Source organism: Myzus persicae, unplaced genomic scaffold, assembly GCF_001856785.1.
Source record: "Myzus persicae strain clone G006 unplaced genomic scaffold, MPER_G0061.0, whole genome shotgun sequence".
In the NCBI taxonomy this organism is placed as follows: domain Eukaryota; kingdom Metazoa; phylum Arthropoda; class Insecta; order Hemiptera; family Aphididae; genus Myzus; species Myzus persicae.
The window spans coordinates 76,364-93,781 of record NW_019103842.1 but is presented as its reverse complement, the minus strand read 5'-3'; the positions used below and the strand labels follow the sequence as shown (position 1 = coordinate 93,781).

Here is a 17,418-nt window from a genome sequence, read left to right as displayed (position 1 = left end):
ATATTATAGAACTTTTTTATCTTGTGGCATCACTACATATTATTGTATTATATACCTAACACAATATTATTGCTGTACAATTGATTCTAGTTATATTATTCATATTTAATTAATTAATTACTGTTCACTTCACACGACGGGCGTATGTCGATTCCGCCGAAATTACCATTTTACCTGTAAGAAACTTATCGATTGCACTGACCATCGTCTCGAACTCTTTTATAATATTATATTAATATGTTATTTTACGCTTTTACTAAAAATTGATGACGGACAGAGGCTAAACACATTCTGTGATTATGTAATATGTGTGTGACCATTTGAATTGATGAAACATCTAAATTTAATCCCGAAATATGCAGGGCATCATCATAAAATACATTATCGGAACGGACAACTAATAGTTGAGAATCATTTCAATCCAAACTCACAACGAAAAACATTAAATCACATCCTAATATTATATTTTTCTTTTAACATGTACTAGACTTAATGATAGAAACTAATTCATGAATGTATAAAAATAAGAGAACTGAATAAAAATAAGAAATTCGCAAAGAAATTCGCAAAGAAAATACTAAATTTGTACAAAGGTATTATTTTTTTAGGCTGGGTACATTGTGGTTTTTTTCTGACCTATTTTTCGTTATATAACCAATGTGTGCCAATAGTAACCGATTATATGACCGATTTGGCGTCTTAAATTGTTCGTTATAGACTTATAGTATCCACCTATAGCTAGGTTGCCCCTAGAAACCGATGCAAAATAAAACAATTTCACTTTGCATTATCTAGGTTGCCTCTATCAACTTGCGCATAATAATATAATCAAGTTACCATAATATAGCAACCTCTAAAAAAAAAACGGTTTCTTAGACAAATTCCCGCTTAAACATAACCACGGTTCATCGTTTTTCCGTGCAACTGAAAAAATGTTTACTATTTTTGTTTTGTTATTTACAGATTCATCAATTTAACAACGATATTTACCAACATAAAGCGATTTAACACGTTTTTTAATCATTACACTTCACACTACATAGCTATTAAATTCGACGTCCTTGCAGGTACATCATAATCAATCGTAGGAGATCGGTTGCCTATACTCGGCTATTATTTTTTACCATTTCTTTTATAGCCGTACATATTTAACTTTATAATTTTTTGAATGACATCGTACATTATAATTTCATATTCCAAAGCAGAATATTTTTTCTGAGAATTCAAATATGTTATAAAAATTGAATTTCGAATACGTTGCTTATTGGATATAACCTATAAAGCATATATTTAAGGTTTAGATGACGAAGTGTTATATAAAATGGCACAGACTTAGGTGTGATGGCACAGACCTAACCTAACCTAACGAAGTGTTATATAAAATGGCACAGACTTAGGTGCTTCAAAATATGTTGGTCCACCGCTAGCAGTAGTCTGCAATATGTATTATGTAGTCTATAATACCTATGTTTCCTGGAGAATTCGCAGAAAACGGAGAACGTTATACGATATCATATAGCTAAATAATCGTCGTATCTCCGATGTATGGTTTTAAGACCTATAGAAAATGTCGCATCTTCACGTTATTATTATTTTAATAAATTATGGACCTTTGTGAATTAGAGAATGAGGCCGACCATTATGGTCGAAACGTTTTTTCCTCCCGTGTAAATGTACCGTTTTGGACTTACGATAATAATTGCTAATTAAGCCTACGATATCTGCAGCTGCTGTTCCTAATATAATGTTATGGCTCTTTAATTGCTCGATGCCTTCCGCCGCCGACAGTGTACGTCATACAGAGTAATGTATATCCACAATACGTATAATGATTTAATAATCTGCGTCACTGTTTAGTGGTGTTGGTTGAACACTTCCTGCACAAATAATACCTACCTACTCCTAAAATATTCAAACAAGTTTTCATGTATCTTACATGAACACACGATGCACAAAGACCACACAGACATAGGTGCAGTGTATACTATGAGTATATGACATTATATAATATAAGATGTAGGTATAGTTTAAAATTATAAGAAACTGTTGTATAAGTTCTGAGTCAAAAATAATTTGTATGTTGAGGTTTCGTTTTAAGCTCTGAGCGTTAACAATTATTAAACATTTAACCTCTGAGAATTGTCTGTAATTGAACATCGATCACTATACATTTTTTCAGTTACAATTTGTTCACTGCTCAGTATGTCGTACGCATAAGCCTATGTTTCCTACGAACTACGAAGTTACAGTAGTTTATCGTACTATAATTTACAATAGTTTCATTTTTCGTTCGAAAATTACAATAAATTTATTAACCGGCAATATTTTAGCATCGCATAATATAATATCGTCACTCTTAGAACTAAACATTACAAACCATTATATTGAATATTATATTATGACGAGTTTAATAATCAATATACCTGCTATACGTATTATTAACCGACCTGTATCTGACGATAATGACTGCAGCGTAATAAATACGTAAAAATATTGTTTTGTATGAAACGTTTTGAAGGTCAAACGTGTACCTATATGGATTTTTATTTAAAAAAAAATAACACATGAAAATCTGGTTATGACGATTATGCATCTATATACCTAATATATACAAAACACGTGCAATAGATTTTGTGTTGTCGTATTGCAATAATTTAATGCATCATGTGGTTTATTTTCAAATTGAAACTTGTACCCTGCACCGCGTAAGTTTTGCGTTGGGTTCAGCTTGCACCGCCGCCGTTTAAGTGAAACGTAATATAAATTATAATATATTATTATGATAAACCATAGAGTCTAGACTATAATTTTCACAACAAATCATATGTTTTAAAATGAAAAAATATTTACAAATATCCACATATACTAGCTTACAAATCGGATTTTTAAATGCCATTTCACATAAACATTTTTTTTTTATTCACTCTTAACTATTTCAGACCCAATTTCATTGAGACATGAATAAGTCATAATATGTGTATTATATACACACTGCTACGACAAACATAAGTTTAATAAATTATTAATTATGATTTACAAATTTATTTTGTTTGATAGTTAGAAATATTGTTATGAAACAGATATTTTACAATAAAGCAATTAAAAATAATTATCTTATACAACTTAACAGGAACAGAGTTGTTCCAAATAAACATACATTGATTTTTTCGGTTTATTGTGATACAACAAACGATAATAGTATACAAGGCGGTGTGTTATTGTGTTTATGTGTAAAACGTTCAATACAAAATCCCAATGTCAAGTGCCGTCTTGCAACGGTTTTTATGTTAAATAAATGTCCATTTGTTATGCGTTGTTAGGTACGTAATAATTGTTCGTAATTAACACTATACAGCTGTGTCCAATTCAAGTATTCATACATGAATCAAATTTATTATTATTGTTATAACCATAGATTTATTAACGAATTGTCCAAATCTTATTCAAACATTGTTTGTTCACATTTTCAATTTTTATGATCTGTACTGTAGCCTAAAGTGAGCAAGAAAAATAATTAACTCTAGTTATTTAAGTTAAGTCATCGTTAAGAACATTAAGTTGATAAACAATACAATTACCTCAAAAAGTTAAAAGTTAATCTAGAAGAAAACATATGCACTTAACTCGGTTAAATTCTATTTTTTTTACCACTTTTAGGTCACACAGCGATTATCGTACAACTTTCATTTGAAAAAAAAAATAACAAGATTTGGTTAAGAGTTGATCTTACTATTCCTTTTTATTGCGACGTAGCTGTAGTAATTAGCATTAGTATACACTTGGATAATTAAAGGTCACACGCCAGGTTTGTATTGTAACACACATATAGATTAATAGATTACAGAGTTAAGTCAATTATTAAATCAAGGATTATTTAAAGTTTTTTTTCCTTAAAATAATTGTATAGGTACAGCGTGGATGGGCGATTGAACAAAAAAAAAAATGAATTAGTCTATTATTAGCTACAGTCATAGAGATGTATAAACTTGATTTTTACTTATGAATTTTCGATTTTAGTGAAAAAGTTATTAGAACGAATAATTCAACTAGGTAGTTAAGTCATTAAGTCGAATAAAAAATTAACTAAGAAGTTAAGTTATTATAATGATTTTTTTTAAACTCTTTTAAACAGTTAATGTTTTAGCTAAATTTCACTTTTTGTATCTACATTTAGTGATTTAAACCAAATTTGGGAAGTAAAAACTTCAAAATACAATTTCAGTTTAAGTTTTTGTTTTTCTATCATGTAACTTATAATTTGACCCTCAGATGAACTCTCTGAGGGGGGTCAATTATGAATTTATGACATTGTCTTCTCGAAGAAAACTAAATAATAATAATATTGTTCAACATGTGTTAACAAGTTTGCAATGTGTTAAGCAACACGTTTATAAACGCGTTTATAACACGCGTATAAATTTAAATAATGTAAATCCAAAAGCGCACTTATTTTCTTGTGTACCTATACCTAACACGGGGTAGGTACCATATACGCGTGGTTATGAAATGGGCCTTATTTTAGAATTAAAATGCACCCTAGACGGATTATTTTCGTCATTAGCAATGAACTCGAAAAGTTAACCATCAACTAGACGAAGGTTATTTTCACCAGTGTAAACATATAATTATATTATAATCGTGAGTATATTTTAATTCAGTACTCGTTCGATTTTTTTTTTTTAATGTTATGTTTATTGTATGAACCAGATACCTGCAGCGTGTTTACATTGATGACAATATTAAGTAATAATGTGTGTCGAGTTTAAAATAATTTATTCTCGCGAGGTCACAGCAGTTTCCTTCAACATCTACGGATCGCGTTGTTTGTCAATGATTTATGTAGTGTTATTAAGACACATATTAAGACGTCTCGTCACAATAATATTATTAATTTTTCAATAAACTAGTTTTTGGATTTAGAAAACATATTAAGTAAATTAATCTTGGCGTCTAGCTGTTTGAAAGAGTTACAATTTTTGTTCATTGTACATTTTGGGTTTAATTTTAGTTGCATTCAGATCTCTAAACTCTTGAATAATAAGTGTATTCATTCTGACATTGAGTCAAATTGGTTCAACGGATATCGGAAATTCGGAATAATTACATAATATTGGTCGAGCTATTCGAGTGAAATAATATCACTAAATATTATTAACTTATGAATACTTAATATTAATAAATTATATATAATTAACTTAAGTGTAATCATTAAGGCTGCAAATGTAATGATCATACTAATTTTAAAAATACTTTTCAAATCCCTAAAATTTTTGTTCAAAATTCAATTAAAAAAAAGGTTGGAAAGTGGGTAACCATATGCTGTTTAGTAAGTATTGAGTGCGTATACTTTGACATTGAGTAAAGGGACCCATTCTCGAAACGATAATATGTAGACAGACTTAATTAAGTTATTGTAATGTATGTGTTAAATTTGAATTCAATGATATATATATTATCATTACATGTAATACGAAAAAGGAAAAGGGACTCAGAGACTTAAATAATGTGCTCAAATATTTCTATTGTCTACGAATTATACTTTTGAATAGCAACAAAATAATACATTTTTTATTTGAATATCTATAATTTCGTTCTAATTTGAACTTCAAATGTTATTAATAAAAAATTGTGATTATAATTTACCTATATTTTTTTGAATTTTAGGTTTTAGTAAGAACTACGTATGAAAAAATCTTGCATTCGATTTTCAAGCCTTATACTTATTGTTATACATTTTTAACTAAGCATAATTTGAAAATGTTCTTGATTGTCAAAATTTGAACTTCAAATGATTATAAAAAAAAAAATCGTGCCCATTTATTTTGAATATTTTTACATAGCTATAAGAAAAACATATGCGGAATCTCGTATTAATTTTTCAAGCTTTTTAACTGGGTTTAAACATTTTAAAAACAAATTTCAAAAATTTTAAATGTCTTTTTAAATAGCTTCATTATTTTTTAATTAGTCCAAATATTACGATAATAATTTAAGTTACAATAGAATACTTCGATGTTCTACAATTAATATTTTTTGAATTATAACCACAGATATATAAAACAAAAAGAAAACCTACTCGATTTCATGACTGATTCACGGCCAAATTATCTCTCTGACAATGTTTACAGCTTTTCACAGGCATTCAAGCAGGTCAGTGGGCGATGGCCAAAAAATTTTTTAACTCTAACCAGAGTCATAAAACAAAAATATTGTCTTCGATTCTAATGTCCTTGCCTTTATATTTTTAAATACAAATTATTAAACATTATATCTATGTGACTATGTCACTATTTTAGTTTTAATAGTTTTATGTAAATTGATAAATACATCTTCTCTAAAACCGAATTGTGAAAATATATCTAAATACTACACGTCATAATTGTTATGATTACATATTCGCATTAATATAATAAAGTTGAAAACCAAACCATTTCCATTACTCAAAAAAGTGATGACAAAACAAAAATGTGTATCACAGAATTAAAAAAAAAATGCACTTGAAATCGAAATTGCCAAATATATCAAATGAAAGTTGCACAGTTTTAACTTGTTGTTACATAATCAAACTCTACGTTAAGAAACCTAAGTTGTACAATAAACTAAAAAATACCCATTTGTCTACAAATGCACAGCTCTACAACTGGCCTACAGTGTATGGTAATCATATAATAATAAATATACAATATAAATGCAATCAAACATTAAGCAGTACATTAGGTTTGAATGAAGAAATGCATAAGAATATGATGGTTTGGTCTTAAATGTTTAGGCTACGCTCTTTTGCAAGTTTTCAACAAAACGATCTTTACGAATATGTAACGAACATCGTAAGCGTATAGCAGCGTTAGATATCAAACCTATTTACCTTTAGATTAAAGGTATAGGAGACGGACACAATATTATTATTTCTCAATGTCAATGAGGTCAGGTCTTACTGCATATAGGTATATACATGTGTTATTGACTTATTGTAAAACGATCTTCGTTTGCGGTAATTGTAAATGCAATGTTATTTATTTATTTCCAAAAGCACTAGCGCAATTAGTGGGGTGCGTATATCGGTATTTAATCCTATAGTAAATTATAAATTACCAATTAGCACTGGTATCTGCAATATTTACTGCTAACAATATTATATTCAAAGTATCGCTACTATTATAGCGTAAGGTAAAAAAAGTTATAAAGACGATTGAGTTGATTATTACACTATTATTTTGTTTTGTTATTTGATCATGTACGATTTACCCATATACAAATACAAGTTAAATGATGACAAAATAATAGATTTTTTTTTGTTATACGCAACGAATTCGTTTAAAATAAATAATATCAAAATTCAACTCTTCGTGCTTTAGTATTATACTTACCTATATTTTATGATCATATGATTTTTTTATTCTAATTGCGCTCTCGTCCGAAAGATAACCAAACGGATACATACTATACAATTTATATTCTTAGATATTTCTACGTCGACATCAAGAACATAAATCGCAAAATCGAACAGTTGACGAGTTAGAAATTCCGGTTAAACCGAGGAAACTTATAATATTATACCTTCTTTTGCATGTTACTTCACAACATGAGATCTAAACTATTTTCACACTATTTTAATATATAACATATCTATTAACAATACTATACCTATATTCATATTTTTCACTGACTTCTACAGAGATGGATATTATTTTAGTGTTTTAATTATACACATATATACAAATTCTGACTTCTGTAACCAGGAACCAGAAATCATCAACATTTAAGAATGCATGATTATTTTTTATACATATTTCAAGTTCAAATTTTGTCGAAATTGAATAGTTTAACAAAAAATTAAAATTAAAATTTTTTTCTTGTAATACATACATTTTTATTCGTAAATATTTAAAACTATTTATCATAACGTTTATTATTATTGAGTATTTACTCTAAAATTTTACATAATGCTATTTTCAAATTATTTAGATTCATTTTGAACAATTTATTCCACTAACTATACACACTATTTTATGGTACGTCGGTATTATTTTAAAGATTATATTAAATTATTTTAGATTAAAATATGTAACGTTTTTCATAGTGACGTGCTCAACTACTATACAAAACAGCGACTTTTCTGTTGTTTTTTTTCTTATAATTTTGTTAGAATATATATTGAGTCATTGTACAACAAATAATTACTTATCACCCAATATGCAACCATCCATCCAACCGTGCACTGTTTTATGTGTCGTTAAATGATCACTTCTTAGACCATTGGAATATGGGATAGCTGCTACCTGTTTAAACATTAAATATTTATATGTACATACATATTTATCACAAATTGGTAGAATGGAATGACATTTTAGTTTTAATTTTAATAATTTAATTAGGTATACTAAGTAGTATGTTTAAACTAATATAATTATATTTTTAATTAATATGAGTTTATTTTTATTGATATTATATTATATATTTTTTTTTGTTTGTATACTAATAGTTGACTAACTTGTCATAAAAAATTCACATAAAAAAATGTAATGAATATGAAATACCTAATTATATATAAATTACAGTATAAAAATAATAAATAATTTTTTTGAATGAAATATTCAGTATAACTTAAACTTTAGAAACAGTAATACACAATTATAATTTTAATTTTAAGATATTTATAGCTTAAAAACTTCTTTAATCAAAATATAATTAATATATAAGCTACCATATTAGGTATATACAATATACTTAATATTAAATATAATTTTCATATACTTATAAAAAAAATAACCATAGGTTATAAAATAAATATCATTAAAATTATGATAGACGACTATCATCATATATTTATAACAATTGTTTACTTGTTCTTTAACTATTATGCATTATTGATTAAGTTCTCCTTAGTTTTATATAGCACATAAAAAATGCATCTTTGGTTCCAAGATTAGGTTAACAATATTTTTTTTTGACTTGCACGGGGTTTAGGTTGTTTTCAGGAAAAATTATTAATAGTTTTATAATTGGTAAATTAATTAAGTATTATTCAATTGATCATTTAAAGCGCCAGCGTATTTAGAATATTTTCCATTTTAATAGAAACACGACATTGCACTTTCGTTTTATTTTAATTTAATCCAGATTATCACTTTCATATTAATGATATTGGATATGCAAAATAATATTATAGGTAGGTACTCCAATATTTCCAAGTGTGAAGTACCTTTATATTTAACCATACATAACCATACATATTTTACATTAGTATTATTATAATACATCACTCTCAACATACACCAATCTACAATAAGCCTTTGAGTCTTATCTAATTGTATTATAATTCAATTTAAACTTATAGCTTATGAAAGCAAGTGGTAACTAAATGTAATAAAATATTCAAATATGTGGTCCAAATAATTTATACCTACTTGGGTATAGAACGAATAACAAAGTAGGTGTAATATAAGTAATAAGTACTCTAGGTGACTACAATGACAAATAGACCCGTTGAAAATAGTGTTTTACATTTGATTAAGCTATATATGTATAAACAAATAAAAACATTGTTAAAAAAAATGATTAGGTAGGTATCTACATTGTGTAAACAAGTCATAATTACAAAAATTCATTTTTCATCAATCAGCAATGTTATCTCTAAAATAATAATCGCGCACATTGGATCCCGTGATCATATTATATTTTTCACTAAAGGAATAAATAAATAAATTATTAATTAACCTTTGACTATAATTTCTGTGGATAATATTATTAAGTGTTAAAAGCTTTTATTAACTATGACATTTAAATCACCTCAAACCGTTTCATATCTATACTATTTATACGTTTTTTGCTCTCACAGGTTAAAATAATATTAGATGTTAACACAATGACTTTGAAATATTATCAAACTTCAACGATAAACAGTAGGTACCTATTATAATTACAGTAAAAAGTTATTGTTGTTTATTAATTATTAATAATATAGGACAAGTAATTAGCAATAGGCAATTGCTATTTTCCTAAAAAGAAGAATATGTGTTCTTGCCAAATAATTATTCAGTTATTCAAACTGGTTTACAAATAAGTAAATACTAGGGCTCGGAAGTAAAAGGAATTAAAAATGCGAAATAAGCAAGAACAAATTTTAAAAAAATGTAATAAATATGCATCAAAATTATTCAAAATTGCCCCCAAAAAAATCTAAGGTTGTTACCAATATGGACAAAAACAAAATTAATGTAATATATGGAAAAATAAATTTATAATACTTATATAGAATATAAACTGGTTGGCATTTGAAATTTTATTGAACTGAAAAAATAGTTTAAAAAATTTATCTTTAGTATTTGTGTAGTTAAAATAATACGAAATAAATACAATTTTGATGATATAGGTATAGGTGCCTAAATTAATTTAATTATTTACTAAAATATTAATAGTCAACTGCAATAATAAAAATAAACGTTGAATAATATTGAGTTTCAAATTCTATATTAATTAAAACACACAGGTTAAGAAAAATTTTTTTTTAGAAAATTTGAAATATTATCCATAATAATATCAAAGGGCATTCCGTCCGTTAAATTTATAAAATAAAATACAAAATAAAAATACGCGCATACGTGTGAAAATCAAGAAATCCGCACTTTTTCCCTTTAATTGACAAAATATGCAAAACATGCATTATACATTTTCAATTTTTAAACTTTCCATCATTGTATAGCTCGGATTCTTCCAGCTTGGTCGAGAGAATAATATAGAGCAATATAGTACTCTTACAACATCCAAACCCTATAGCATTAACTATTGGCTATCTCTTCATTTCATAACTGGTTTTATCTGTTGTATATAATTTTGAACGCATGATACGAGTTATAAAATAGTTTGAAACCTAACTTTTTTGTACATAATATTATAGATAGTTGAACGATCTGTAAACATAGGTATTATTACAATATATATAAATGCAATATCACAAAGGGAGAAAGTATTAAGTAAGTAACCACTTTGCTCTACTGTAGCCTGCAGTAGGTGTCGAGTGTACCTCGTCATTGAGTAGGTCACTGCATGTAATGTATGTCTTCAATAATTTTAATTTAGTTATTAATCGTTGCATATAAAAAAAAAACAATTCTTAGTGAAGACGGTCTGTACACATATATTATGTCACTTATGCCTAATAGTTGCATGAAAAATCACTAAACATTTAACGAATCAATAGTGAGCTAATGGTCCTTTAAATATGATTTAGTAACCCATAATTGGTCCTTTAAATTTTATTGGACCGTTAAGTTAATACATTTTTCATACAACTGGCATATTATTTAATGATATTTTTATATTGCTATATTATAGTAATTTATTATACCATTAGAAATAGGTTGAATTAATTTTGAATGAAAACATTTATTGGGTAGTAAGTATTAATAGTAAATTAATACTTAGTTATTAAAATAGCTATAGTACTCGTATTATAGTTTGAGCGATAAATGTATTGATTTTACAATGGTTTATGGTTTTTTTTTCAAATATTAAGAAATGTACTGAGGATTTTTAATTTTTTAACCCCCAAAGTTCGGATTACATTAATTTTACTACCTGAAAAAATATTGAAGTTCCCTCCAGTTTTACTGTTTCAAACGATGATGACGATATCGTTAAATCAATTCATTCGTCGCTCTGCTCTGCAGAATCTATACAATGTATGGCATTGTATGATTACATATTATATTTAAATTGGTGAGTAAACAATCTATATAATAATATCACCTCGAGGCTTAAATTGCTATTTGTTAGTATTGGTCTAGCGATGGTTTTGGAGGACGTTGATATAATTAGTGCATTAATATTGATATCCATTAGAGGTTGGTTGGATATAGAATTTTCTGTAGAGAAGTTTGACAAGTTCGTAGACTGTTTTGGATTTTCCATGGCTTTATTTGGGAGTTAATTTGTAGCAAACGACTGTTACAGAAACCGTAACAGTAATCAGATTGCAGGAAGTAACACCTAATATTATTTAACGCTTTGAGGTTGATAAATCGCTGCCCCTGACCTGTAATCAATAATAATATTGAATTAGACATCCAATACCGAATCGTGAATCGATTACACTGAAACTGAGTATAGCGTATATTGGTAAAAAATATGCCCTAATTAAAATTGCATTTGTTGTATTTTTCAGATACATCTTAGGAACATATATTGTATTTCTTCAATTTTTGATTCAAAACGTATTACTGCCATATAGAAATATATATTTAAAACTTTTATTTACATAAATAATTGTTTAAAATTTAGTATTTTATATTAAACCAGTGCAACATTTTGACTTGAAAAAGAATCCAAAACTGTCCATCTATAAATTATGCCAAAACGTGCTGTTGCAGGTTGTCAATGGTTGTGGCACAAAAGACTTTATTAAATTGCTCAAAATAAGGTCTTAAATTAGATTGAAGTTAAGCCTCAGTTAAAAAAATAAAAATGTTCGATTGCTTAAAATATTCTAAGAACCTACATGTTCATTTTTCGACTATGGATTAACTAACAAACTAACATAAAAGAGGAATTTCTGAAATAGCACTTAAGCATTATAATATATAACCACACAATTATTCAGTACAAACTGCAGTAATTATATAAGGTCGTGTTATACTACTACATAGGCTTTAGCCATAATGGGGTTGGAAAAAAATACTATATAATCGACAGTTGATAATAACTATATAATCTTTGCAGCAGGTAATCGTTTATATTTACCGATTTTGCAATGTCCGTTTGCGTTTCTGATTCACTGAGTACACCTATTGACTATTAGGTACCTACTTATACATTTATACTAAACAATAATGTTTTCATGAAACCTATCATATTACTATTGGTGAAGACCGAAAACAATATTATGAAATGTTAATTGTGATGCAACTGTGTTGTACTGTTGTATAGGTTACCACACAAAGACAAACAAACATAATTCCTTAAATTCAAGTTTAAGCTTGATGTAGTAAAATTTTTACTACCGAGTAATGAGTATGATAATATAATAAAATTATATTCACAATTTATTATATATTTACAATAACAATACTAAACTGCAAAGTGATTCACCAGGCATTCTCATTTTTCCTTTAACTAGGCAATTCTTAAGTTCTTATTTTTCGAACTTTTGTCTACATTTAAGGAGTGTTTGGCGGAGAAATCTATTTATTTTTTTAGAATAAAAACTAGCCTTTTCCCTATAAATTGTGTATCAGATGAAATTCGAATTTTTTACTTATTTAATTTGTATATTAAAGATATTTACTGAACTGTTATAGTCAGTGGTGTATTGGAGGGTATACGCGGGTATACGTCGTATACCCGGATCCCTATTTTTGGATTTATGCGTATACCTTTAAGAAAATTAGTCATTTATGGGTATACGCACGCTTCTAATTTATCATCAGACAATTTAGTCATATTATCACCAAACAAAAGTAAAAACTTAAAAATAATAATTAAATTTTACCCTACTACAAGTTCTTGCGAAGACGATCGGAAACTGCCGAGCGTATATACAATCAATGTACAGCGGTTCCCAAACTGTGTACCTACTAAGTTTCAAAAATATATTGTAAACCACTGCTTTATCGTGTATACCTATTACCTACACTGAATCGGTCGCGGTGTGCCGTGTATGGTTAATCTAATAGTTAAAAATAGATCCATAGTCAAAAAATCGTGTACGATTATTGATAATATAAAACAATAAACATACGTAATTTCAAACTAAATGATAATGACAAATTGGAATAATAATAAAATAATTATTGTTGATTTATTGTGTTATTACTTGTCATCCAATAACCAAATTATAAAATCGAACTATTAGTTTCTTATTATATTAATTCTATTAATTTTGTAAAATATTTTATATATAAATATATTATAATATTATATGATCGATAATGGATAATAAACGTACCGCTACTTCACAAAAAATCACTAATTATTTTTCTGTGCCGTCGACGAAAAAACATAAACCAACACCAACTGATGATGAAGTTGCAATAACTAATAATCCGTCAGAAAGTAAAAAAGTAAGTTATTAAATTGTTAATGTAACCTATTATAATTAATTTATTAATTTACATAACTGACAAGAATTACATTAAAACTGCCTTTTAAGATTTTTGTTTAAACAGTACCTAATATAAGTTCTTTATTTCTGTGTGTAAAATTAGTTTAAATTTATTAATTGTTGTTTATTTTATTGGTCAGTGATAGTTATTCTAGCAATGTTACTAATTACTAATAATTAGTAATATTTTAAGTTTATAATATCAAATATGAAACTATTTAATTATATTTACAGGAAGTTACAGTCAATAATGATGTTGTCTATACATTAGATTCTGCTACTAAAACCATTAATGAAGATTTGGTAAAATATTTAACAATATATATTTTTTTTCTTAGAACTATAAGAAAACTCTATATAGAACTCTCTTTATAGAACTCTAAATAATTTCAGGTAACTCAGTGGCCACAGGATTGGACCTTTGAGCAGTGGCAATCAAAAAAAGAAAAATATGCTTGGATGAATTGTCACAATGGTAAAATTGGCTGCTCCAATTGCCAAAAGTTTAGTAATATACACAATTCTAATAATTCTGCTTTTGAAATATCTCCAGAGTGGTCTCTTAGTCTTATTAGTGGGGGAACTAGTAATAATAAAAAAACTAGACTTTCTGTTCAGAATTTATCAGTCTTTAAAACAGCTTACTATATAGCAAAAAATAATAGACCTTACAATGATCATTTTCAACTTTTGGAGTTGCAAGCACTTAATGGTATTGATATTGGGAATACGCTTCATTCAAGATTTTCATCTACTTCTATTATATCTCACATAGCAATTGAAATGAAAAAAAAAATAGTGTGCAACATTGTTAAGTCTAATTCAAAATTATCAGTTTTGATTGATGAATCAACCACATTGAGTACAAAATCTACTATGGTTGTATATATTAAAGCATCTATATCTTCTGAAGATCCTATTTTTATATTTTTAGCCCTTGTTGAACTTAAACATCAAACAGCAGAAAATATAGTTACCCAGCTTATTGATTGTTTACATGAATCTGGATTTAATAATGAATATTTAATAAATAATTGGATATCTTTTGTCAGTGACGGAGCAAGTGTCCTTTTAGGAAAAAAGGCAGGAGTTGCAAAGAGATTAAAAGATATATATCCATTAATATTTAGCTGGCATTGTTTAAACCATAGGCTGGAACTTGCTGTTAATGATACAATGAAAGATTTAAACTCTATTAATCATTTTAAATCATTTATCGACTCTTTTTATGTTCTGTATAATAATTCGCCAAAAAACACTAATGAAATTAAAGATGTCTGTAATGAATTGAATATTATATTTGTAAAAGTTGGAAGAGTTCTTGATACTAGATGGGTAGCAAGCAGCTGGAGAGCTGTCAATGCAGTATGGAAGACATTTCCTGCTCTAAGTAAGCATTTTTATAACTCTTCTATAGATAAAACTAAAGATTCTAAGACAAGAAGTAAATATTTGGGTTTATATAAGAAATTGTGTTCACCTGAATTTTTGTATGATTTATCTTTAATGTGTGACGTGCTTTTAGAACTTTCTAATTTATCTTTGAATCTTCAAAAACAAAAAATAACTCTTATGGAAGCAAATTTAAATATTAAAAGATCAATTAGAATTTTAGAATCTTTTAAAGATAATATAGGAGATCATATGAAAGAAGTTGAAGTGGCAAATAATGATATGATTTTCAAAAATGTAAAACTAATAAATTATTCAAAAATTGTACCAATTAAAAAAAATCAGTTCATAACTAGTATCTGTAATAATCTAAAAAGTAGATTATTAGAAGATACTAATGACTTAAGTTTAATGAAAGACATCACAGTTCTTGATAAAAGTACTTGGCCAGTTGATATAGACATAAGGTATGGTGAAGAAGAAGTCAAACGTTTGTGCAAACGTTTCATGTTAAACAAGAATAATGCAATAAGCGGATTGAGAGTATACATTGATGAAGATAAATACCCTCAAGATGTATTTCCAGAGTTGAATAACTGTATTAAAACTTTTCCTTGCTCAACTGCTGAATGCGAACGTGGTTTCAGTGTTTTAAATTTAATTTGCACAGATCTTAGGTCTACATTAAGCATAACTAATATTTCAAATTTGATGTTGATAAATATAAATGGACCCCCACTTAAGTTATGGAGCCCTGAGTCCTATGTTAAAAGTTGGTTAGTTCAACATAGATCAGCAGATGATACCAGAACAAAAAAATCTACAAAGAAAGAAGAAGATACAGATGTTTATAAAAGAAGTTTATGGACAATTGTTAATTCTTTAAAATGATTTATATAATATTTAAATTTTGATATGTTATTAACATAGTTGTTTATTGTTTTATATACATAACATATAAGTATTTTACTGTACAATTTTTTTAAAGTTTGATAATAAAAAATTGTATTATTTATGATATATATATGAATTGAATCAATTTAAAAAAAAAATAATACATTGATACTTGGTACATATTACACACAATGGAGTATCTGAGTATATATGAATTAATTTTATGGTTGGGGGTGAATATAGGGTGAACTGGGGGGCGTATATAGGGGGGTATATACGCCACTGCATATACATATACACACGAAGAGTAAGTGTTTGTAATAAAGTAATACAAGATTATTAAATACTAAGTGTAATGATTTTTAAGGTAGGTATATCGTATATATAGGAATATATATCGTATATATTCGACTACTTTTAGGTGCGTATACCCATAAATTTATTTACCAATACACCACTGGTTATAGTAGACAGCAGTATAGCACCGTGCGTAATTGAAGTTAAACCATTACATATGATTAACCTCTTCCTATTATAAATTTATACGGCTGAAATATTTCCTCATTATATTTAGCCGTTGAGGTATTGTTAACAGTTTAGAGTGCACTATTCTTTTTTTGTCAGTCAATAAAAAATTATTAATTATTTAAAACCTGGTTGCAGCGGAGTGTCGGAGTATAATATAGCAAGCACCGAGCGTGTGTGCGCATACAATATTACCAATAATAAATAGTAATGATATTATAATATTTTTCCGTTGGTTTCGCTCACTAGCGCGCCCTAATGCCGATACTTTTGACTTTTCGCTACCGGCTGGTCGCGGTTGCGGCGTCCGACCGGTGGTGAATGACAGAAACGCGACAGAAGCGAAAAACAGTAGAGCGGCGCGAAAGTGTGAGAGACTGAAAACGGATGCCTCGTCCGTGAATATCGTCGCGACATTATCGCGCGCGACGGGATAGATAACCGACAACGATGATAACACTATCATCATCACGCGCAATATAAATGATAATGATGATGATGATGATGAT

General features: G+C 27.7%; 1 protein-coding gene across 1 annotated transcript; it reads left to right on the top strand.

Annotated features, from left to right (window-relative positions):
• The first annotated feature begins 13,302 nt into the window (after window positions 1-13,302).
• Window positions 13,303-16,420, top strand: LOC111035434 (E3 SUMO-protein ligase KIAA1586-like). The gene is made up of 3 exons (XM_022317047.1): window positions 13,303-14,057; window positions 14,333-14,401; window positions 14,492-16,420. Exons 1-3 carry the CDS (start codon window positions 13,926-13,928, stop codon window positions 16,379-16,381), a joined length of 2,091 nt encoding a protein of 696 aa, XP_022172739.1. The 5' UTR covers window positions 13,303-13,925; the 3' UTR covers window positions 16,382-16,420.
• Window positions 16,421-17,418: the final 998 nt, after the last annotated feature.